The sequence below is a fragment of the Budorcas taxicolor genome, chromosome 15 (assembly GCF_023091745.1).
Source record: "Budorcas taxicolor isolate Tak-1 chromosome 15, Takin1.1, whole genome shotgun sequence".
Classification (NCBI taxonomy): domain Eukaryota; kingdom Metazoa; phylum Chordata; class Mammalia; order Artiodactyla; family Bovidae; genus Budorcas; species Budorcas taxicolor.
Window position 1 is genome coordinate 43,337,619 of NC_068924.1, and position 25,370 is coordinate 43,362,988.

Sequence of the window (25,370 nt, forward strand, 5' to 3'; positions counted from 1 at the left end):
GGGAGACCAAACTAGTACAGAGGAGAAATAGGAGAAGATGAATGAAATCAGCTAATGATGGGAAAGAAGAGGCCGCAAGGACTTCAAGAGATGAGATCCTAGGAGATTTTTGGACTTGGAGTCTGACTGGCAGTGGGAAGTGGGGTAAAGGACATCCAAGGTGTGTCTTGGTCCACTGAGTTGCCATTCATCTGAGATGGGAGCATGGGAAGAAAAGTACATTTGAGGGGAGGAAAAAGTCAAGTTTTGAATTGGTGGTGGTCTCCTCTGTAGGCTACGTTATAAGATGACTGGAAGACAGCTAGCTCTAGAGGGCAGTAGGGAGCATGGGCATTACCAGTGCCCAGCTGGTAGTGGGAGCCATGCTGAAAATGCTTCTGCTTATTTGATGGGTCTCAGTTCTGCTCCACCCATTAGAGAGGAAAGGAGGCAAGCCACATGCAAGCATGGAGTCTGTGCTACCTGGGTGGGTGGCCTGTAGGGTGCTCGGAGCCTCGAAGGGAGGGGCCGCTTCACTCCTGCATGGCTGCAGGGTGGCAGTGGAGTTAATGAAGATCATAGGATATCTAACTTTTCATCTGGAGCTCCTCTGGCTGTTACCGGGGACTCATGCAGAGGTGTGGAGGGGCCAAGTGACCTGACGTTTTTCAGACATTTCATAGGCTTCTTTAAGGCTTGTACTCCCAGAAAAAGGAACCTCAAGGTTGCCATCCAGGGGAACCTGGTCCAGAGGAACCTTTGGGTCTACTTGACTGAGTGAGGTACTGGTTATACACAAAACTCCTGAAATAAGGAAAGGGGCTTTCTTTTTGAGGGAATTCATTGTCTTGAATCTGGGATTGGGCAGGATGGGGGATATGAAGGTCACGGTTACCCAACAACATTCTGAGCATCTTATCATTGATTTATAGCATTTTCTACTTTTTTTCATAGATTTTTATATGTATTTTTCTATTTTATTTCTTTGTTTATCCTAGCAATACTATGAGGAAGCCACTTTCTTATTCCCCTTTGAAAGATGTGGAAACTGAGACACAGAGAGATTAAGTGACTGCCTAAAAGTTAAACAGCCAACTGTTGGCAAGGTTAGGCCCAGAGCACAGTTCCTGCCTCAGCCCTGGGTTCAATGACTAGGTTAAATGGCCTCTCTCTGTGCACTGCAGTGGGAGAAGCAGGACTCCATGTGGCCTCTCACTGCTGGATTTTCCTACCTTTATACTCTCTGAAGTAGCCTGAGGCCTTGCTGGGGAGAAGTCTTAGGACCCATCCTAGCTGGGTCTTGGCTGTCTTTATCTGGTAACGGCACTTAGCCCCCAGCCTACTCCTCAGTCTGTACTGGCTGGCAAGTGCCAGGGGAAGTCAGAAGTCTATCTGAGTCCACAGACGAGAGGAAACTGTGGCAGCAGGCACAGCCCTGTGTGTTCCACAGAGATGTACTCCTGCTCGGCGCTACTTCGTGTCACTACAAGGGGGACTTTTGTTACAGCCGAGCAGCTGTGCACACGTACCTAGGAGATGGTACTAAATGAGCTGATGGTGAAAACAGATTGCTGCTGCAAATGAGATGTGAAAGTTCTAGAATGGGTTTTCTAGTGGCTTGAGCTCTGCAGTCTCTGGAGCATTTTACCCCACCACCTTCTGTGCCACCAGCAGAATGTTTTTGTATGAACTTGGACATTTGTTTGTCAGCTGCTGTTGCCTAAGCGTTCTAATCTTGGTTCAGCCACTTTGGAAAAAGGTGATGAAGAAAGACAACTTTACAACAGAACCCCTTTAAATACCAGGTGAAACTGGAAGATATTTCGATGGCTTCGTTTCATACTTCTGAACTAGTCGACTGCCGAAAAATACACACACTCCTTTTGTCAGCGCTCATGGAATCGAGGCTGTAGACATCACAGAGAGCTCTAGCTGAACCCCAGTTCACCTGCAAAAAGGACCTCTCTTCTGCTCATAGTGGGGCCCCAGATCTTCAGAGGACTTTGAGGCCGCTAAGTTACTGCTTACGGCTTCAGTGGAGTCTGGGATATATTGTCAGCAAATGATGCAGAAGTAGTTGACATTCCTGTGGTCTGGATTATTAAGAGTGAAGCAGAAGAGTGGAGGATCATGGACCTGATGAATAGCATTTATGCCTTTATCAAAGCATTTTGATGCCTGCGCTCTTGATTCTTAAAACTCAGTGAGATTTACATTCACCTGTAGAGGAGGAAGTTCAAGCCCAGAGATGGAAAATAATTTGCTTAAATGCATATTCTAAAGCTTGACATAAGTGAGGAAAAACTAGGCACCCTGCCTTAATAGTCTCCAAATACATGGCTATAGACCAGATCATGGGTTCTCATCCATGTCTTTTCCAAAAGCAGCTGTCTTTTCCTTGCAGCCTGGCACTGACAGCTTCTGCTCAGAATGCTTCCAGGGCCTGATAAGGCTTTCTTCTGGCCTAGGCTGTGACCCGGTTAGCAGTGCAGAACTGTATAGAGATGTGCACACTGTCCTACATAGGAATCGAGCCAAACACCCCCCAGGTCTGGCTGCCTGAATTTTATACTCTGTAGGAAGCCTATCTCCTTCCTTCTGGCCTGATTTCATTCACAGACCAAACCTAAGATCTTTGTCTAGGTCTCCTGGTTCATGAGAAAGTAGGTTCTTGCTCCTAGACCTTTAGATTTCCTTAAGCCAGCCCAAGAAAAATACCTCTGGCCTAGTTCTTCCACATCTCCAAAATTTGGGTTTTAAAAGTTCCACTCATTCTAGCCTTCACTTCAGATTCACTGGACTCCACCTTTTCCTTTGCTCTTCCTTCTGCCTCAGACCCTGATCCTTTTTTTTTTTCCATCTTCATGGATCATCAGGGCACTGGGTACTCTTCAGTTCTCTCTTCACCAGCCATCATTGTTTTTCCATTTGACTCCCATTGGTTAGCAGATATCAACATAGTTACATCTGTAGCAACAACCTTACTTCATAAAAGAATTTTTCATTGAGCTGGCGGGACACTTACTATCAGCAAGAGCAACTTTCCTGTTAAAAATCAACTTGTGAAACCACTGGCAGGAAAAGTTAGTTCCCCACTCAGCTATCTGATTCAGTTGTGTCAAGATCTACTGCTTAATCTGAAAGCTACTTAATCTGTCTACTTAATCTGAAGCTGTTGAAACACTCAAATATTCCAAAGATTTAGTTCACAAATCTATTTACATGCATCCTTGTCTCCTTATCTATTTCCTTCAGCCGAGGCGAAGGCCTTCAATATGTTTCCAAAAGACAACTCACAAGTCATTGGTCTCTTCTCCTACTGTACCTGTATATGGTGGTCAGTCTTTGACAAGTTTGACTCCTAGAATCAAAACCTGAAACCAGAAGTAAGCAGGCAAAGCTTCAGGGCAGCAACAAGAATAGTTGTTACAAACCTCACACATTATATTCTGTATGAGACTATAAGCCCAATTTAGTCAACTTGATCTAGCAAGCTTAGTTATATGGTTTTCTTTGGAAATTTTTAGTTTTTCTGTATTATAGCAGTAAGCAGAGTAGAAGCAGGGAGTTGGGACTTCTATAATGGCAGCTAACAAGAGGAGAGAAGACAAGAAACTTCACCTGGAAAAGTGCCATGATGTGATGTCATTCACAGAAAGGACTAGCTAAACCCTACTACATTCTTAGAAGTTCTCTAAAGCACCGATGAACTACAGGATACCCCAGCAATAGAGGTTCATCAGAATTCTTTTACGTCACTAAGAAATGGTCTCATTCAGCCTCAGATACTCTGTTTAGTAAGACAGGGTAGTGTGCAAAGCATTTTAGAAGTACTATCCTTCAAAATAATATTTTAAAGTCAATTGCATTTTGTTACTGAAAGAGGTATGTTTCAGATATCTGGCAAATTGATTTCTGCAAAACACCGCTCTATCTGTGCTCCTTTATCCCAAGCAATATTATCTTGCTGTACAAACTTGAAATTTATATTAAACTCAGGGTATGTGCACCAGGTGTCTGCTTATTGACTTCTCAATCACGTCGTACTAGAGCACTAGCTTTCTACCTAATGGCACAAAACCAAGACCAGCCAGCAGGTTTCTATGGCTAGGCCCAGTCTTGGATTCCTTTATGAGCTTGGAAAATTTGGGTACTCACTCTGTGTCTCAATTTCCCTTCCTGTTAAAATGAAAAAACAATATCTTCCCTGAATTTGACAGCATCTTGTGGCAATCATTAGAATGGCAATGTAGGCATTCCAGGTCTTCAGAAAAAGAAATTGAATTCAGCAAAAAAAAAAAAAAAAAAGAAAATTGAACTGCAGAAAAAGATCTGAGTGGTGAGAAAGGGGAGAGGAAGGCAGCAGGTGGCAGGGCACAGGTGAACAGGATTGGACAGGTGAAGGACTGCAAACGTGACCAGGAGCAGAAGTTGAAATTTCAGGCAGTTTAGATAGGTCACAGGTCAGGCAGGTGGCAAACAGAGATAAAGAGATTAAGAGACAAGGAGAGCGAAGGGATGGGGACATATGATTTGGGAGGAGACCAAATTAGGGGCAAGTAAGGAGATACTAGGTCATGGAGGTAAGAGAGAGCGCCCTTCATATGTCAGAGGTGACCTGAGCTGATTCCCAGAGGTTGTTTGTTTTTGTTTTTGCATTTTTAACTTTTCTCCTTGAGCTAGAAAATAGCTTATTTTTACTTGCAAACCTCAAAATCCATATGCTCACCGATGAAGTCTGAGGTTTTATAGGTGAAGATGAATTCAAGGTGTCAGTTAATCTGGGAGGTGTCAGTGATTGCCCTGAACAGACATTCCAGCTGGCCATATACTTTCACCTTCTCTCATTTGACCTCTGAACAATCCCAGGTGCTAGAGAGGGCAGATAGCACCTTCTCCACTGACATATAAGCTTCTCCTGTGTGTGAGACACCAAGTGTCGGACAACTTGGCCATACTCACAAGCCCTTCTCCAGCTGTAGCACGTTCCTGAGAAGACCTTTCCTTCCTTCCTTACAGCCCCCAGCGACTCAGCCTGCTTTCCTGGCCCTGAAAGTTGGCCCTCCCCTTGCCCCTACTCACCTTGTCATAGAGTAGGATAGAGGATCTCAACTCCCCTCTTTCTTTCCGTACATGACATAAGGACCTTCTGTGTTAATATTTTGTTGTTATTCACTCCAGAGAGCCAAATGAAGTATCAAAAATAAGTAACATACAAGATAATAGGTTCCAGAAGTGCCACTATATTTGCATAGCCTATAGAACAGGATTGAGGCCAACTTCCGCAGAGCGCTTTTTCTGAGTCTCTTCTTAGAATTTCCCCATATACGTTCCCCAGGTCCTTGTTACTGTTACCAGAGCTTCACACCACTCCTGATATCCTTGGCCTTCTTGAGATTGGTTATAGATATGAACAGGAAAGAGATCAGTCTAGTGTTCAGTATCAGGACAAGTTACTAACCTCATGCTGTCTGCTAGGTGTTGTGGGAGCAAGTCCAGCAGGCCCAGCTCAAAATAAACCACAACAGAGTTTCCACAATTCTTCTATGGCTCAAGCTGCATGCCCTCTCTCCTTTATCATTATATTAACTCACATTTCATGGTATGTAAGAAGGGGAATTGATATCCTACAAAAGTGATCTCTACTCCTAATCTGGAAGGTTTTGTCTTTGGGAATTTAATCTCTTGTATATCTTATGACATATAGCCCCTGACCGTCTGGGACCTGGAATGGTTCCAGATGGATTTTGGTGCTCTTGAGGCTTGGCCCCAAGGATTTCACTAAGTTATCTGTGTCATTGGTAGATGAGATGACTGCATTAAATATACATGTCAAAAAGGGAGACAGTCAAAGTATCCAGCTCAAAGAATTAGACAATCATGTATAAAAGGAAATACAATGATCACTGGATATTCCTATCCAAAGATAAGAAAATACAGAATATCAGAGAGCTGTATGAGTGCATAACCAGGACAACAAGGGGACACCAAGGGATGCAGGCCTGGGTATGTTTGAGATATCCCTTGGCCTCTGGCCTCAGTCCCTTAAGCTGGGCTCTATACCTAGTTTATCCCATTTCGTTTGCGCATTCCCCCCATCTCTCCTCCTCCTCACCTTTCTGATCTTGGGACTTAGACTATTCAGCAAATTGAAGTCTTTTTATTGAAGACCATTGAACTATGAAGAAACATATTAAAAGTAAACTTCTGTAGAGAAACGAAGGGTATTTAGGTCATCTGCTTTTAAAACTGAAAATTAAGAATAGGAATTATAAGCTTTACTAAAGCAGTTAAGTAATAAGGAAAAAGGGTTGGGGGAGAAGAAAAGAGAAGAGAATCAAGAGAGACTAAGGGCAGGTGATGGAAAGACAAAGAGATGGAAGAACAGAGTGTGGGAGAGATCAGGGAAGAGGGTGAGCAGAGAGAAGGGCAGAGGCAGGCAGGCCAGAAAAACGAGTGTGGCTTTGGTGCCAGAGAGCTGGATTCTAAAGCCATAAAAATCCTATGCAAATATACTGGTGAGTGAAAGGATCCCCCTGAGATTAGGAATGTAAGATGGCTACTGTCACTACTTCTGTTCAGCTTCATACTGGAGGTCTTAACTGGTGGAGTAAGGCAAGAGAAACAAATGTAAGCAAAGGGAGAAAATAAAACTCACTAGTCCTAGGCAACATGATTTGTATGCACAGATCTCAATGTGACTTTAGTAAGATCGCTGGGTACAAGTTCAATATATAAACAGCAATTGTATTTCTACATGTGAACACAAATAGAAATTGAGATTTATAAAATTATGTTTTCAATTATATAAAAAACCTCAGATGCCTCTGTGAGCTTCATTTTTCTCAATTATAAAATTAGGGCCACAACAATAATAACATTAACAGTAATAGCAACAGCAGCAGCTAGGGTTTGTTGAGTACCCACTGCCAGACATTGCTCTAAATGTTTACATGGATTATTTCTTTTAAACTTCACAACCCTTTAATGTTTGCTGTGAGAATTAAATGAGGAAATATATGTAAAACACTTAGCAAATTGCATTGTATATAATAAATTCTCAACAAATTTTAGCTACATAAAAATGGGCATTGTTTTAGAGAAACTCATAGACTTAGTTGTTAGTAGAACTGAGCTTCTATTCATTGGGCATGCAATTTGTAGACTAAACAGTCATGCATTATTGTTTTTAAAAAATTGTGAATAGCTCATTAATTCATTTGTTCAGCCAGGCACTGCTCTTGGGTCTAGGGAAACACTAGACAAGCAAAACAGAAAAAAATCCATACTCTAATAGGGTGGGACTTCCCAGGTGGTGCAGTTGGTAAAGAATCCACCTGCCTGCTAATGCAGGAGACACAAGAGTTGAGGGTTCCATCCCTGGGTTAGGAAGATTCCCTGGAGGAGGAAATGGCAACCCACTCCAGCATTCTTGCCCGGAAAACTCCATGGTCAGAGAAGCCTGGAGGGCTACAGTCCATGGGATCACAGTCAGACACAACCGAGTGACTGCACGCACATACTCTAATGGAGTTTACAGTTTGGTAGGGGACATATGTGTTAAGCAAATGGTATCACAGATTGCGCTATGAGACCGAAGTACAGGAGTTATGAGAATGTAAAAGAGGGGAGTGAAAATTCACAGGTGAGCTGAATTCAGAAGGTAAGTGGAACAAGGGCAGGGCTAGGAGAATGTTCCAGAGGAAGCAGTCTGTCTAAAGTGGGTAAGGGAGAGGATGTCATGATTCTGGACCTAAAAAAATTGAGTGACTGGAGCTCAAAGGCTGAGGAGAGGGCCACTATATGAACTCTGGCTGCAGAGAGGGACAGAGAACAGAGCATCAAGGCCTTGGAAACTTTGTTAGGGATTTTCACAGTGGGGAGCAGTATGGTTTTATGCAGATTGCTGATGTGGTCAGATTTGTGCTGTCAAAGTATTTCTCCACTGCAGAGGCTACTACTGTAGTCTGGGAAAATATGAAGTATAACCCGGGCTCAGGCACCAGCAGCAGAGAGAGGAAGAGTGGGAATAGCTGAGAGGTGTTCAGGTGGTGGAGTTGATGAGGTTTGGTGTTAGCTTGGGTGAGGGAGGAAGGGTGCCCACTGATGCCTCCCTCCTAGGAGCCGACTCAAAGAACTGGGTGACTAGGGTGACATTCACTGAGGTGAGGACAGTCTTTGTTGGTTAGCTTTACTAATATAATATGGAAACTTGAGAGGGTATTTGAAAGTATTTCTTTTCCTATGGAAATTTGAATGTCTTACTCAGGGAAAAGAATGATAGGTTTAAGATACTAACTTGGAAGCTTTGAGATATTAACTCCTTGTTTCCCCTTTGATTTTCAAAAGGTGTCAAATGGTTATGCCTTTTGTCTTAAAAAAGGCTTGGGTATTAAACAGAAATTACTGAAGGTTGCATTTAGAACCAGTCTTCCCACCACTTGCCCTCCATCTGTTTCTCCAACCTGAAAAGCTGCAGTGGTTCAGTAGAGTAATCTGTATGTCTGTCTTCTGCCTAGGTCACCAAGTGGTTAGAACTGAGCAAAGAACTATGGGGGTTAGGATATCATTGCTGCATCCATTAATTGTCCGAGTTGTCCATATTAAGATTTAGCTGCTCTGATGTTCTCTGCCTCTGGTTTAGAATGGCTTTGGCAGGTGTGGTAGGGCTAGAAAAGACCTTCACATCTCTTGGTCAGAGTCTTCAGTCTAATGCTGGTGGTGCTGGAGTTGATCTGAACAAGCCTGTGAGAAGGCTATGGGGTTGACGTTCCCCAGGACTGAGGGGGCTCCCCAAGCCTTGGCGTTATCTCAGAGAATGTCTGCGGCAGATCAGGGTTTGAGCCTTCTGAACTTCCTCCCGTTCTTATGTAGCAGAAGGTATCCTGTAGGACTCCCAGAAGGGAGGGGAGGCCACTAGTGGCTTGTGGGGGACATGTGATGTGGGAAGGTATTCCTACAGTCTGACTCTTTGCTTAGGTACTAGAGGGGAGTGAGGGATGTGGCTGATAATGTGTGTGTGTAAGTTTGTACCACCCTCAGGTCAAGTGGTAGGCTGTCTCTCTCCCTCTCTCAGTCTGTGTCTCTCTCACTCACACACACACACACACGCACGCACGCACGCACACACGCGCGCACACACACACACACGCACGCACACCAGTGTCCTCGGCTGTGCCCACCTCTCTGGGTCATAGCCCAGCAACCTCCATGGTGTAGGGGAATGGGAACAGGACTTCATGGTCTGTCTGAATTCCCTGAAGCTACTAGACTCTGAGGCAGAGTGAAATCTGAGCATGGGACTCTTAAGGGCTGCCTCCCTCCTTTCCCTCCCACCATTCCTAGCTAACAGCCAGACTGTCCCCTGTTTTTGCTCCTGTAGCACTCCACTTCTCTGAGCATCATGGGCTTTTCCAACACACTGGAGATGGAGCTGTCATCTACCAGGCTGGCGAGGACCCTTGAGCCACAGATGCAGAGCACAAGCAGCCTGACAGTTGCCCCACCCCAAGTGATGCCCCATGTGGTACCAAGCCTGCTGAGTGGCCCCCCACCAACCATGTCCAGCCTAGTGAGCGGTCAAAACCAGGCTGTGCCCAGCCTGACAGCCAGTCACCTGCCAGCCATGCCCAGCCTTGTGCGTGGCCCACCCCAGTCCATGCCCAGCCTAATGAGTGATCCCTCCCCAGCCATCTCAAGCCTGGCAAGTGATCGCTCTCAGGCTGGACCCAACCTGATGTCTGGTCCCACCCATACTGTGCCAAGCCTGGCAACCTGTCCGCTGCAAAGTGTGCTTCCAGCTTCTGATGTGCAGCCAGAGACTGGGTCCGGCTCCAGTCCTGGTGCTGGCCGAACTGCAGGGGGCCTGTGCCCTGGGGATGGAACTGACCCCTCCCTGGGGAATGCCTTGTGTAAGGTAGGTCTTGGAGAAATGCCATTTAATGTCCTCTGCTTAATTCTGGGCAAAAGGGTGGCTCCTGAAGCCTCATTCTGGCCTTAGCTTAATAGCTCTGTGACCAGTGACAGGGAAAATGTCTGATTTCTTTGATTCTTGTTGGCCTTTCACTTTGGAAAGATGGAAAGTGAGGAATCTACCCGCTTCACTGACTCTCTGGGACAAGGCCCTACAGCCGCTGCTCTGGATGCTTCCAAGGACTTGTCTATCCCCTCAGACCTGGAGGAGCCAATTAACCTCTCTGTGAAAAGACCCACACTGGTGCCAGTGGTCAACACATCTGTGGCCCTGCAGCAGCACCGGAGCCCAAGAGGTGAGACTCAGCAGCCTGCCCTTCATGCTGACCACACACTCGAGCAGGCGGACTCAGCACCGCAGGTGAAACAGGTCGCAGAGCCGTCTGAGACTGAGGGAACAGTGTCTTTCTCTCAGGCTGACCTCACTTCTCTGTCCAGAACTGACCTTTTGATGCCTGTTCTGTTTCCCTCTCTGTGGCCAGGAAGTAACCTCCTTGTAAAATTCCCCAGGCAGAAGTTTGGGGATCTGGGTTATAGGAAGGGGGACCCAGGAAGAGCACCGCCCCAGAAGGCCTGGGCTTGGCACAACATCTTGGGGACAAGACCGCGTCTGACTTGGTTAGCTGACCTGCTCTGTCTCTTTATGTTTGAACGTGTGCAAGATACCTAACATTTCTGACTTAGTTTTCCCCCCTGTAAATGGAGCTAATCATAGCTACTTCGTAGGCTTCTGGGAAAAATACCTGCAGTGAAATCATCTGATGACTTATCCTGTAGCAACAAGAATTGGCCTTGCACTTGGCCTTGACGTGGATTTTTGTCTCACAGAAAGGGGAATTTGCACTGGTTGGACTTGGCTCTGATTGTCTTCCCAGCTCCCCACACGCAGTCTCAAATGTGGCTAGGCGAGGCACCTTCCTTCCAGGGAAGGAGAGGGCTGGTTGGGAAGTTAGACAGCAACTGCCTAGTGAGTCCTGGGGGCCTTCTTAGTTCGGTGTATGATACATGTGTAGTTTGTGACGATCGATGTTACCTACGTATTTAATAGATGAAGAAATTTTTCTCCTTGTCGCCTCACATTGGCTCTTCCTAACTGCACAATAACACCACCCTGAATTGTAAGCAATTAAATATTTTGAACCCTGCTTGTCCATGGACGGTGCCTCGGCCAGTGCCTGGTGCTGAGTGGGCACCTGGTACATGCTAGAGTCCTCCTCTCTCCCCACTGCCCCCTGCCTATCTGCACAGACTGCACTTCTCTGGGGAGGGCTCCTGGGAGCCTCTTGCCCCTGCAAGGTGAGCTGGATTCTCAGGCTGTGCTGAAATCCCAGCACTTGGCTGATAAGGAAGGGGCTGCACAGAATGACTCCTAAGAGCAGGTGACACCAGTATATACATGGGGAATGAGTGACTTCTGAGCTCATTTTGAAGGTGAGATGCTGGCTCCTTAGCACCTAACCCAACACTCACTCCTGGGTAGCCTCTGAGTGTTACCTGTGTTATCTTTGAAAAAGAAAGTAGCCTTCTTCCCCCCTCAGGAAGGGAGCTGGGTAGGATTGTCACCATGATGAGTGATTACAGTGTGAGTAACGACGGTATGACAGGCGTGTGACCGCAGTATGAGTAGCGGATAAGAGTAGAAGGTGTGGGTGATGGGGTGTGTTATTATAAATGTATTATGAATTTGTCTTTTGTCTTAGAGTATGAGAATTTTGAACAAGGAGCCCTCGGGCTGAACACAAAAGGGAACCAGAGTATCAGGTAACAGACCCTTGGCTCAACATCCCTCTCCCACCATCCAACTTCATGTCCTGGGAGACTGGCACAGGAAGTGAGTCTCCTTGAGTACTTAATCTGGAGCTTGCCTGCCTCTGTCCTCAGCCCTCAGACCCTGGAGTGGGTGTGTGGTTGTGTGTCTGGGATGGTTGTGGGAGGATGTCCTGACTCCAGTGCTGTGAGGCAGGCACTCTGGGTGCAGTTCCCCCTCTACAGGGGTCCCCCTTTGACCAGAGGGCTCCCAGGGGCCAATGGGACCTGACCAGGCAGAGCTGGTGGCGGGCTGGAACAGGGGCCTGTGGAGGGTTGGACTGAGGAGCTCCTGAGCAGTTCAGTTGTGGGATCGTGGATGAGCTTGACTGAGCAGTCGGGCCAGAGGGATGTGGCCTGTCCGAGACCCAGAGATGTGGTTCTTGCCCTAGACCCTTCAGTAATGAGCCCAAGATTCCCTATGTGCGCCTGGAGCGGCTCAAGATCTGTGCCGCCTCCTCGGGCGAGATGCCGGTGTTCAAGCTGAAGCCACAGAAGAATGATCAGGATGGGAGCTTCCTGCTGATCATCGAATGTGGTGCTGAGTCCTCCAGCATGTCCATTAAGGTACCGCTTTTCTCTGCCTTCTCCTTGAAACTTGGCCCAGTCCAGGAGCCTCTCTTTCTCTCTGCTCCTGGCAGAATCCTGGCTCCAGCCTTGTTCCGAGTCTCTGAGTGGGGCTGCTGCTCGGCCACACCTTGTCCCCTGCTGCCTGGGGTCTGTGAGGGGCACACTAGGACTGAGCTGTCCTGGTGTTCCTAGGGCTGGCTGGTTTGGGGTCCTGAAATAAGTTGGTGCCCAGGGCTGGTCATCTTTCCTCTCCCTCCCTCAACAATGTGGTGCCTCGCTCTAACCGCTCAGACTCACTTCTTCCCCAAGGTCAGCCAGGACCACCTGCCTGATGCCATCCAGGCCCCAAATCTGGGGGGAAGAAAGGTCACTGTCACATCTCTGGCTGGGCAGCAGCCTCCAGAGGTGGAGAGTGCATCTCCTGAAGAACACAGGCTCATTCCTCGAACCCCCGGAGCCAAGAAGGGGCCCCCAGTACCCATAGAGAATGAGGATTTCTGTGCTGTCTGCCTCAACGGCGGGGAGCTGCTGTGCTGTGACCGCTGCCCCAAAGTGTACCACCTTTCCTGCCACTTGCCAGCCCTGCTCAGCTTCCCAGGGTGAGTCATGCAACCCAGGCCCTGACCTGGATGGCACAGTGGTCTTCCAAGGGAGGTTATTCCAGGCCAGCCCACAGGGCTCCCTCGGGGGAGACTTCCTCCCCTCTCTGGCCTGCATAAACTGCAGGTCTGTGACTTAGTGGCTCTCTCTGTGCTTCTGCACACAGACAGGCGGATGCTTCCCTTTCTCCTCTGTTCCCAGCTTCCTCCTCTGTTCCCAGCTTCCTCTTGTGCAGATTTATCCCTTGATGTCTCTCCCAGCCCCTTGCTAACTCCTGTTTTTCTGGATTCTCTAATCCTGAGTTAACTGAGTTTCTTTCAAGCCTGTTGCTAGGAAGCCATTCTCTGTAGGGCAGGGCTGGGGACTTAGTTTCTCATGCCACCCCCACCCCAAGCCTGTCTCGGGGTAGAGGGACAAGGGAGGGGGCTGTGGACACGTGCTGAGGCCTCACATGGCCTCACTTGCCTCTGCAGGGGAGACTGGGTGTGTACTTTGTGCCGCAGCCTGACCCAGCCTGAGATGGAGTATGACTGTGAGAATGCCCGCTTTAGCCAGCCTGGAGTGCGGGCCCCTCCTGGCCTGAGCATATATGACCAGAAGGTAGGCAGGGGTCTCTGGGAACAAGGTTCCCACCTGGGGTAGCCTGCCTGTGCCTATGGGGGCTGAGACTTTTCTGAGGGGGATGAGAAGCCTCTCTGGTACCTCTCTTTTGCGCTATGCCTGGACTTTGGCCCATGGGGGTTCGCTATGATTTTTCTTCTGCCAGCTGTCTTCCTCTGGCTTGGGAGGCTGAACTGTGCCCTGGTATGGCTGGCGGCTCATACCCTGTGGGCCAGAGCCACGAGGGTCACCATGGTCAATTCTTACTGAGGTGGGGCCAGAGCAGACTGACACGGCTGCCCGTTCTGGTTTCTGCAGAAGTGTGAGAAGCTGGTGCTCTCCTTGTGCTGCAATAGCCTCAGCCTGCCCTTCCACGAGCCTGTCAGCCCGCTGGTAAGGAAGCGCTTGCTGGTTCTGCAGAAAGCCTGGGCCTCGAGCGGATTGCGGTGGTGCCCAGGGTGGGCTCGGAGCGTGGCCCCTGGAAGTAGGGGTAATTTGTGCATGGTCTCGGGACCTGGGGGGCCTGGCCACCACAGGCCCCAGCTGCTGTTGCGTCAGACCCGCTTGACATGTAAAGCACTCCTCGCTTCCCTTCCTTCCCTCCACCTGTTGCTTCTTGCTGCCTTTCTCTTCCTTGGGTTCTTTTCCTTCTACTCCAACTCATTCTCTATCTTTTCTTCCTTCTTATCCTTCACTTTTCTCCTCCACTTCTCTCTTCCTATTTGCTTCCCCTCCTCTCCTCCCCCAAGGCCCGACATTACTACCAGATTATTAAGAGGCCCATGGACCTGTCGATCATCCGGAGGAAGCTGCAAAAGAAGGACCCAGCTCACTACACCACCCCGGAGGAGGTGGTATCAGACGTCCGCCTCATGTTCTGGAACTGTGCTAAGTTCAATTACGTATGTCTTCCCTGTTTTCCCTCTCCTCTATTTCCGGTGACCCCAGGAGTGTCATGGCTGGATAGGGGTGTCTGGTTTGGGCCTGGGCTGCCATGAGGACCTGGGAGCAGACCTTCGGGGGCCTACTGTAGCGACTGTGTATAAACTCCTCCCACATTTGGGCCTCAGCATGAACTCAGGAGGAAGATGGGGGTTGTTAGTGACTCGTTATCTGTGGGTAACTGTCAGGGTCACTTCTGCTTGGAGAGTTGATGACACTAAACGGATTATCCTGGGTCCTGAGAAAATGTAGAATTTGAGCCATCCAGGAGACCCAGCGGGGCTTTGTGCTCTTTGTACAGCTCTTGAGCAGCCTGGAAGGGATGGGCTGGTGGATCAGGGACAGGTCATCACTGCTCTCCTCCCCCTTCAGCCCGACTCTGAGGTTGCAGAGGCAGGCCGCTGCCTGGAAGTGTTCTTTGAGGGCTGGTTGAAGGAGATCTACCCCGAGAAACGGTTTGCTCAGCCACAGCAGGAGGACTCAGACTCTGAAGAGGTGTCTAGTGAGAGCGGGTATTCCACTCCCCAGGGTTTTCCGTGGCCCCACTACATGCAGGAGGGCATCCAACCCAAGAGGCGGCGGCGACATATGGTAAGAAGCTGCTGCCAGCTGGCAGGCGGGTGGGTGATTAGGCAGGTGGAGGGCACCCAGGCAGCAAGTACAGGGTAACCTGAAGTGAGGCTTTTCAGCTCAGGTGGCACAAGAGAGTAGGGACAAGGAGCCGTCACTTCCCACCCCTCAGCCTAAGTGGAAGGCAAGGCAGTGTGGGGCTCTTCAACTCCAGTGACCCCTGAGGCTTGGAACTCAGAGAGGTGGATGTATCTGCCTGGGTCACCCTGAAAATTTGCAACAGGACCAGGTCTCCTGACTCCTGCTGGTTATTCCACACTGTGATGCCCTGGTCTCAATCCTGATCTCCACTTGGGTTGGGAGAAAGGGAGAGTCTTCTTGGCCCCTTGATGTAGAGAAGGAAGGAGAGGTGTTGCTTGCAGGAAAGAGATCTCCTCTGACCTTTTGTCTGGTCTTACTCGTGCAGACCTGAAACGTCAGTTCCATGCTGTTTCATTCCACTGACATGTACTGCCTGCCCACTGTGTGCCAGGGTCCCCCTAGCCACCCCCATCGCCTGTGACACGTGGCACACAGTGCTTGGTGGCTTCATGAGTTTTGAAGTTGCATCCCTGGGGTGGAATAAAACGCTTTGGCCCTGGGGAATCCTAGTCTAGACTTTTCACACTAATGAACCCTACATTTGGGCATTCTGATTCTAAATATTTTTTCTTTCAGGAGAATGAAAGAGCAAAACGAGTGTCGTTCCGCCTGGCTAACAGCATCTCCCAGGTGTGAGGGCTGGAAGGAGACCAAGCACTCTGGCAGCTGGTGCCTCCTCCTGTTGACCCCTCCTCCCCACCTTTCAGCGCATTCTCCTTGGATCGTGGACGTGAGACGCTTCTTGTCGAGCCTGTACTGCCCTTCTTTGCCTTTTGCATCTTACAGCATTTATTTGGGAGCCATAGTGCATCCACTACAGAGAAGATTTCAGAAATAAACAGCAAAGAGGGGGTGTTCCCTGTGAGCAGAACGGTCAGATGTGTAGGGTCCACTTGACAAGACCAAGCCTGGTCGGGCTCAGGAGGACCATCCTTCCTTGGTGAATTCTTCCTGCTGACGAAGGCAGACATTTCTCACCTTTCAGTGTGCAGGGCTCAGGAGCAGCGTATGTATCTGAATTCCTCTTGGGCCCAGAAGAGGGTAAAAGAAGGGAGAGAGGTTCTGATATATCTACTGCAGGCCTGTGATCCTTGGCCTAGCACAGCCAAAGACTGTCACTATTTGCCTTTGTTTGGCCTGCTCGGACAGAGGCACCTGCCCTGGGTGTGGTAATGAGGCTTCTAGAGGCCATAGGTCTCAACTGGTGCCTATTCGGGTTCTCACGGTTTTCAGGGTATTTGTTCTTCACGTCCCCTCTCCTGATGCTGATGCAGGTGGCCACCGTGGAGCTCTAGATAGTGTGGCATTCTTGATGGGGCTGGGGAGCCGTGCAGACACCACTTAGGTCTTCAGGCTCAGATCTTACTTACAGGCTTAAGAAGATTTTAACCTCAGAGCGTGCCCTCTGTGCCACTTCCTTGGATTGCGAGCTCTTCTTTGGTGTCAGAACTGGCTTTCTAGAAGTGATTATTGGTGGCCACCCCTTCATTATGCCCATTCAGAGGTCCAGACCCTGAGTTCTGCTTGGGAGAACTGTGAGGAAGCTGCCGTCTGCTTCACATATGGAAGTTCTGGGCCAAGGAGAATGACCCACAACCAGCTCCCTCTGCTGGGTCTCTCCTCTGGCTTAGAGATCCTAGCTCTCAACTCCTCCACTTCATAGAGCCAAAGATCAGAGTGAGTCCTCTGACTCGCCTGCCCTCAGGCTGTCCATAGCCAAGAAAAAGTCAAGACTGCTGATAGCCCCCCACCCCCTTTTGTTTGTTGGAGGTTGGAGAAGGTCAGAGGGACTGGCAGGAGCAAGGCCTAAGCATTCATGGAAGTTCTGTCAGGGATGTAAAACTGATAGAAGCCTCTTCAGTGTCCTTTGGTGACCCTGAAGCAACTTCAGAACGTTATTTCTCCAGGAATTCAGAGAGAAGTGTTCTGGGGCTCACGGGCACAGGAGCAGCGCTCCAGGGTACATCTCAGATAGACGGTCATGGTCCATGCAAGGAGTTTGGGAGGAAAAGGCATACACAGATGCTGGGGGTCAGGCCACCTCATTGGCAAGGGCTTGGTTGAGAAGGAACCTGTTACTGATGTTGGCTTGGCCTGGAGACAGCTCTCCCTGGTCCTGTAATGGCTTAGCTAATTTCAAGGGAGCTGCAGGTCATGGCTTTGTTTTTGCCAAGAGATGAAGTTTAAGGAAATTCTTGGCTGTAGGCCCCTTGTTAATGGGGACATTTTGATCAGAGAAAACATTTCTTCTCTCCTTGTGCGTGGATGGAACTGCTCATTTCCTTTCCACCCAGGCTGAAAGAGCACCTTCACTTCAAAGCAGACTATGCCCACTGACTTACCATTCTCTCACCAGCACATGCCAAGCTCTTCTAAGCAGATGGGTTTCCATAACCATGTTTTCTGGTTTGGGGTAACTAAGTCTTGAATACTCCAGTAGCCAGGCAATCTTTGGGCATAACCCTCTGCTCTTTGGAGCTCATATGACTTTATGGTTTGGGCTCTAGCCATTTCCCTTTCAATTTTTGAATCTTTTTCTCTATTTAGTTGGCTTGGCAAGGTTCTCTCTGTAATTACCTCATTAATTCCTCCTCTCGGTCATTTTTCCTTTGTGTGGGTCACCTTCCCACCTTCTCTGGATCACCTTCACGGTGCTTTGTGTTGGGCAGCTGGGTGAAGGCTGTGACAGTCTCAAACCTGATTGACATCTTTCCCCAAGACCAGAGGGAAACCACAAATACGAAGCAGAAATATAGTTTAGTGCTTGGCTTCCCTTGTATCAGTGTTGTTCCCACTTGTAGCCTGCTGGGCCAGGGGACCTTAGTGATGTGGTAGAGAGTCACATGCTCCCTTCCCACTGCTGAGAACCCTGCATGCCAAGAAGCTCCCTTTAGGCACCTGAGCAGGGAGGGTGGGAAGGAGGGTGTCCTTTCCACCAGGAGTGTGTGGCCCCCCCGTTCCTCCACTGGTTACCCCACAGCACTGCCCTCTCCTGGCTTTTCCTGTGAACTTAACACCAGTGTTTTAAGTCATAGTTTTGTTTTGTTTTTGCATGCAGAAAACAACATGGTGTTTTAGAAATTAAACTAAAGGCTACTGGCTGCGTGACCGTCTTTAATGGCTCTTTGTTAACATTTGAGCTAATCTTGTTTTTGACTTACTCCTATAATGGTCCCATTTTGGAATCAGTTAAGTCCTTTGGTCATTGACAAAGTCATGAAGTGAAAATGCAGTGAGTTCTGGTAAGGTACAGAATGCAGTCCTAGAAGAGAAATTGGGTCTCTTGGATGTGCTGAGAAACAGAAGAACGGGCTAGCTTCAGCTGATGCAGAGGAGATTGTAGTGCACTCTTCTAGAACCTAGGTAGGTTGACTCGGCCTAACTTCCAGCAGTTGCCAGCTATGCATCTTGCCTGTCTGTGCAAGTGGCAGCCACCAGATCCTCTGTAGGCTCTGTAGGTCTTCACAGAGAACCCTGCCGTCAACCCTGGTGCACTCTGGCTCCCTGTACCCGATTCTGGCAACAGGTCTTTGCCTTGCTCCTAAGACCTAGACCCCTCCCTATATGTTCCTGGGCTCTGCTCTGCTTTCTCTTTCACTCCATGGTGTCACCTACAATCTTCTCTTCTGAACTCCTTAATGAGACTCTGCCCTTTCTGGATTAACATCCCCTGTGCTTCCTCTTCTCCCACTGTTCCACTGCTATTAATTTAACTGCCTGCTCCTTCAACCCGTTTCCAAGACTTTAGCTCTCTGTTCTCCCAGTCTTTCAGTCTTCTCCTGGACTTCCTCCTCTCCTGAGCCTAAACCCATGTCCCATGACACACTGATGCTTTTTTCAGCATCCTGAACTTCCTCATCCTCTCCAGCTTTTGCTGGAACTATCAACCCTCCTCCACTTTCTGCATCAACCTGTGTTTAGCTCCCTCTTTTGGGCTCCTAAGCATGACAGATTTCAGAGTTGAGAGCCTCAGTTGGGCTCTCAGTATTGATTGGTGTATCTTTGACTTGTTATTACTCTGCTTTCCATGCGTGCCCTTTATCTTTTCTCTCCGCAAATGACTGGCCTCATTGCCTACTTCACAGAAGAGAGACCCTAAAACAAGACTTTGGCTGTCCACGTGCTCCTCTCGCCTCCCATGCCTCTGTGCATCCATCCTTAGCTCCCTGCCAGTTATTCCTGTTTGGTGCTCTACTTATCTAATCCTGCTCTGCATCTTCCAAGACTGTGCTTTATCGCTTATCTCACTGCTCCCATTTTCCAGGGTCTTCAGCCACACTCTCCACTGGTTACCTCCACATAGATAACAAATTAACTAAAGTCTCCCCAAGATTAAAATAAAATTTCTTAAGAGTCTGTTACACTTACATTTTCCCCTTGTCAGCCAAATTTCTCTTAACAAAATATTTTTTATTGATTCTTCCTAGTCACTCTTTCATCCTCTATATAGTTTTTCATAAAAGTCACCAGTGACTGCCCAGTTGCCAAATCAAGCGAATACATTTCAGCCCTCAACAGTCATGAACTCCCTACAGCATTTCACATCATCTACCGCTTCCTCTTTGAAAAACCCTCTTTGCTCGGCTTTGGTGACACTGCAGCTATCTGGGTTATCCTCTTTACCTCTCAGCCACAGAGGCTGAGCCTTCCTGGAGATACAGACAGGAAGCGCCATCGGTAGCATCCTGTGGTCTCCTGTCTTCAGGAGCCGATGCACAGGAGGAAGCATGGCTGCTCCTTCCCCTACCCTTCGTGTCTGCCCGTTTTCTCTGACTTCATTTCTTCTCCTGGACTCAGATCTCCTCATGCCAAGCAAGTGTGTGAGCTCTGCTGGGAGGACAGCATCTGTCATTCTTTCTGTCTCTCCCAGCACAGACACAGACAGATTTTAGTCAGATTTTAGTGTACTAAGAGGCCCTATATAAATCAGCCCAGGAATGTGGATTTAGGTCTTACCAAGAAGAAATTTGGTAAACTGTATTACCCAGCTGGTGGGCAGCTCATCACTAGGATCTTCACACCAATTAGAGCCTGCCTTAGCTGGGAAGGAGCATGGGATCATGGTAAGCATGTTTCTATGCAGGGATCAGTGCTCTAGCCAGGAGGAAGATCCCATCTGGGGTGGGTATCTGCCACTGATAACATTTTGTTGGAGGGAAATCAGGAAGCTCTGTGATTCATCGCTTGCTTGGGGTTCAACTAGGGTCAGCCTGGCCCCTTGAGCCAGGTCGTCCCCATCTGTACTGATCACCACCACCTGCTTGCTCAGTTGTTCCTTGAGCTGGAGGCAGATGCTGGTTGTTTTCTTGGAGGCAAGAAGGTATGACAGAAAGATGTATTATTTGAGATGCTAGATACCTAAGTTTGACTCTGCCAGTTATGAACTGTGTGACCTTGGGTACAGTTTCCCCATCTATAGAGTCATGGGGAGGAAGTAGGGCGGAAGATGTGAAAACAGTGATCTCTCAGAGGCTCTCCAGCTCTAAAGGTGGTAATGGTGATTCTAATTCTAAAGCTCAGGTCACACAGGGAACAAGGGAACACTGCAGTGGGACATGGCTAGGGAGTCTTGACCAAGCCAGGGCAAAGGGCGTCACAGGCCAGACTGAGCTGCCTTGAGGAAAGTCTTCAGTAGCTGGTGCTGCTTCTGGAGCCATGTGCTCATTCCTCAAGCTGCACCCCTCTGTTGGTTGTGTAGGGTAAGTTCCTGCTAGGCCTCTTCTAGAAGTGGCCATCGGATCCAAGGTGGTTGGGGGCATGAAGGAGGAACATTATAAGGGGAAGTGTCACTGATCTTAATAGAACCTACACATTCAAGAACAAATTAAAAAAAGAGCACTTTTCTTTACCAGTAATTGTGTCCTGGAGTGTTTTTTCAGTGGAGATGGTTGAACCGACTTCCTGGTCTTCTCACCCCCAGACTCCACCATCCTTAAGACACAAGGTGGGGAAGAGCAGACTGGGGAGCTTTCTCACTAGGAAAGAACTCCACTCTCTGCTTCTTACTGGGTGAACACAGCCTGTTCTTTGAAACAGAGGCAGCAAGTCTGAGGCGAGGTCTGGGGGAAAAGTGCCCACCACTTCTAGACCCTCACCACTTCAGGAATATCCTTTATATAGCGACATTCCCCAGTCACTTAACCTGAGTGTTCCTCTCTGCCCAGTGGCTTCCAGTCATCGTGCAGGGCAAAGACATTGTAGTGAATATTTGTCATTCGTTCTGACTGAATGGAATCTGAACCTCTTTCCTATTTTTGGAGAATTCCCCACCCCAGGAGTCTTGGGAGGCAGAGCTCACTTCTCACTATTGAGTCTGAATACAATAAAACTTGATTTCCCAGCATCCCTTGCAGCCTGGGTACTGGTCCAGTGGTAGTTATTTTTTCAAAAGAGAGAGAAAGAAAAGAAAGGCAAAGCGAAGCAGGGACTGCAGAGACCCCTCTGGTGACAGCACTGGCTGCAGCAAGGTGGGGTTCCCATGGCAGCAGCAGCAGCAGCACAAGCTGAAGGACCTGGTGCTTGACGACAGCGGTAGTTTCTTCAGCACTCCAATTAGCTCTTAGCTCAGTTCCCTGGCCTTCCCACTAATTCTGCGAAATGCTTTAAAAATCTTTTAATAAACTCATTTCTGCTTAAATTAGCCAAAATCGATACTTTTACCTGCAACTAAGCATCCTAACAGATGCAGAAATCTTGAGGAATCTTATAAAGTCATGGGCCCACTCTCAGAGCTCCAGACCCACAAACGTTGTGGTCTGTGGACACTTTCACTTGGGTGTCTCAGCATCACCTTACACATAGGCCATCCATCCCTCGGTGCCCTTAACATTCTTCTTCAAAGCAGCCAGGGACATGGAAAGAAAACTGGGTAATGTGGTGTCTGGGGAGCTAAGGAACTTTGTGTTTCAAGAAAGGATGACCATCAATTTAATGCTGACAATGAGACCTGGAAATTTTGTCTAACCCACCTTCCCCCACCCCTCCTCAGACTGGCCCAAGTACCTGACACCTTTCCCCACACCTGCTCTGAGCTTTCTGCTCTGCTTTTTCCTTCCTAATTCTATTAGTACCAGCCTTCTCTAGGTCCCAGGGGGGCCTCTCTGCTTCCCATTCTTCAGGTTCTCTGGCACCTGCTAGAGCACGCCCTGTCCCGGCAGGTAGGTCTGCAGCACGTTTTCTGCACAGGTGGCCTGTGGGACTGCTTTATCCACGAGAAAGTAGAGCCAGGGTATCCAGGGCCTGAGAGCTTTTCAGGGACCTACACAAATATGTCAGAAACACATTAGAATTAAAAATGACAAAATTTAAATAAATAGTTAAATGTCTATAAACTATGCCATTATGTTAAACTCTTAATTGTTAATTTTATAACAATTTCATTAAAATTTTATTACACTTAGAAACAATTTGCTGGTTAGAGTTCTTCACTTCATAAGAAATTCTATTTACTGTATGTTACTGTGTTCTTAACAATCATGTGTGTCATCTTTGTTAGCAAGATGAAGAAAGCCAAGCCAACTGTAGATTAAATGAATTACTCTTGGCCAAATAATTCAAAAAGAAAAACTGTGAAAACAATTTCAAGATTTTGCAGTAAAAACCCTCTTTACTGTAGGCTGTGAATACATTTTAACATTTGATGTGTGTTGTAGGGCCTCCTGGAATAAGAATGCCTGGGCTCTGGGAAGGGCTCTCAGATGTCAGCTCCTGGAGGCTTTGCCCACAATATGGTTTGAGGACTGAGAGGCTGTAATCAATCCCTAGAGGCCATTATCAAACTGGGGCAGAGGCTGCTAATTGTTGCCAGTATCCATTTTCTCCTTAATTTTAGTAATAATCCACTTCTCCACCTTCCCTGGCTTCCTCTGCAGCTGGATGCTATCTTATGAATAAATTCTTGACAATCAATTATGAAAGGCAATAATGTATAAAACTTCCAAGACAGGTTTTAAATGAAATTGCTTGTCCTCCGCTTCCTCTGTCTTTACCCTTCCTCCACACAGGAACACAGGTAAGCCTACTGGTTATCCACTTTAATCTTGCTGATGGATATGACATCCTAGAGAATGATGAAACAGGAAGTACAAAGAACCTAGGTGATTTGACAAGCTCATGGAGCACAGTCTCCATCTACCTTGATCTACCTGCTTACCTCATTGGACTGTTGCTTTCTTTGAGGAAGAAATACATTTCACTTTTTAAGCCCCTTTATTTTTTTTGTTGTTATAGCAGCTGAGCCTATACTCTAATATGCCAAAACCAGAGCTTTCTTTGCTCCTTGGGCTGAGATGATATCCCTCAACTTCCTGGAAGCTGCTGTACCCCTGGCCTCCAGAGGTATAAAACCTATTGAGGCCAAGCTCAGCATTCATGAAGAAAACAAGGATCTCTCCGTGCTTGGAAACAACCACCACAGCCTCAGCCCTGCCCCAGCCTAAGGGTGAAGGCCTGGTCCTGCTGAAAGCAGCTGTGTTATCTAGGACTCTGCTCCCCACTTGTTCTGGTGAGTCCCAGGTTTGATGGGGCCCACTGACAACATCACTTTATGGCAAAGCCTGTGCCACGCAGTGCCTCTGTGACTTTTTAATAAGTGTAATGAAGAATTCTCTTTCCTATATGAAGTGCTTCTGTGGGCAACCAGATAGTTAATGGGAGTATCACCTTAAGGAAAAATGCACAACATAAGAGCTGCAAATTTAAGTATGTTTTTCAGGGACTTCACAGAGGACTGTAACTCAGGGGACAGCCTCTGCACCAAAGGGGCAGAGGAGAAATCAGCTGATATATGATTTTGGCTAGAGAAGATGCACAAACACACATCCTGGTGAACGATTAGTGCTAGTCACAGAGAGCAGATATCTCAGTGATTTTAGTGCTTTTCTGTGTGTGGGAAGTCAAGAATCTGGGCTCATTAAAATTCTTCTTGAGATATACATCTAACTCTCTAGGCCCTGTTCTTCCCAAAGTGCAGAGCGCTTCATTCTGTTTTTCATATGACAGTCCTCTCAGGGTGCGTGCCGGTCAGCGCCTGCTGTGGCTGACACTCCTTGTCCAGCTGGGTGGTGAGCAATGCTCCTCGTTCTTTGTTTGCAAGGGGAAGTGTCTCAGAAGTTTCCTAGCTTATAATGGAAGAGTTGATAAATTGGAATATCACCATTTTTTCAACCTTCAGTTAGTTAATGGATCTAGGCAGTGACCATCCATGGTTACCCATATCACACAGAGAGACATCCAGACACTACATGTCTCCTGATACACAACATCATCAATGAAGTGTTTCCAAACCAACAGACTCTGAATCTAATCAAGTCTCTAGATTTAACTGCAAACTTACATATGTATCTCCCAATTGAGAGGAAATACAAAAGGACAGAGGAACATCAAAATGACATCACAAGGATACAATCAGTCAGATCTGGTCTGGGGCAGCAATAGAACATAGGTTTCTTCAACAAGTATATTGCAAGGAAAAAAAGAGATGGAAGGGGAACCTACAGATGAAAGAGACTTAAAAAAGAGTATAAACCAATTGCAAAATATGGAACTTATTTCCATCCTGGTTTAAAGAAACTAAAAATATGAAGCAATTGAGAAAAGAGGAACACTCACAGGATATTTGATAATATTAAGGATTTATTATTTTTAATGTTACTTTTACTTTAATTCTTATGTTATTTTTTAGGTGTGATCAGGATAGTAGAAAAGCAGAATACTGGAATATTTATATAGTAGAATATTGGAAACAAAGCCTATAGAAGATAGGTGAATAATTTTATGATATACCTTAAAATGATATTTCAAGAATCTATACGGCATACTTTAACTGAGACAAAGATTCTCAAAGTCTTTGAATTAGGAATCCAGCCAAGTCATAAGTTGCATAAAGGAAGAAGGAAATTCCAAACTTCTGGCTTGAGAAACCTCTCAAGTATTTCAGAAATCAGAGATATCAGTTAAAATAATGATCAAAAGAGGAATCAAGTTTTAAGGTAACAAATTTGCAGATTAGATTACATTTTATAGAACATAACAACCCCTCAGAAGCACAGTCCTCTTTAAAAATGCTTTTGAGTGAATAACATTGCCAAGGCTCATTGAACAATCTTGTTTTGTTTTCTGTTGTAAATTTTCATGCAGTCTCGGTGATCTCATTTTTAGTGATAGTTAGACTGGGCTGATATTCACTAGCA

At 47.4% G+C, this 25,370-nt stretch overlaps 1 protein-coding gene across 1 annotated transcript in view; it reads left to right on the top strand.

Annotated features, from left to right (window-relative positions):
* Positions 1-15,873, top strand: part of TRIM66 (tripartite motif containing 66) — a 30,237-nt gene extending 14,364 nt beyond the window's left edge. The window contains exons 10-19 of the mRNA XM_052652523.1: positions 9,362-9,895; positions 10,055-10,247; positions 11,652-11,712; positions 12,150-12,324; positions 12,637-12,926; positions 13,401-13,527; positions 13,846-13,920; positions 14,277-14,429; positions 14,842-15,060; positions 15,757-15,873. Coding sequence (XP_052508483.1) covers positions 9,362-9,895; positions 10,055-10,247; positions 11,652-11,712; positions 12,150-12,324; positions 12,637-12,926; positions 13,401-13,527; positions 13,846-13,920; positions 14,277-14,429; positions 14,842-15,060; positions 15,757-15,816 — 1,887 coding nt within the window. The 3' untranslated portion in view covers positions 15,817-15,873. The remainder of the gene's footprint in view (positions 1-9,361; positions 9,896-10,054; positions 10,248-11,651; positions 11,713-12,149; positions 12,325-12,636; positions 12,927-13,400; positions 13,528-13,845; positions 13,921-14,276; positions 14,430-14,841; positions 15,061-15,756) is intronic.
* The last annotated feature ends 9,497 nt before the right edge of the window (positions 15,874-25,370 follow it).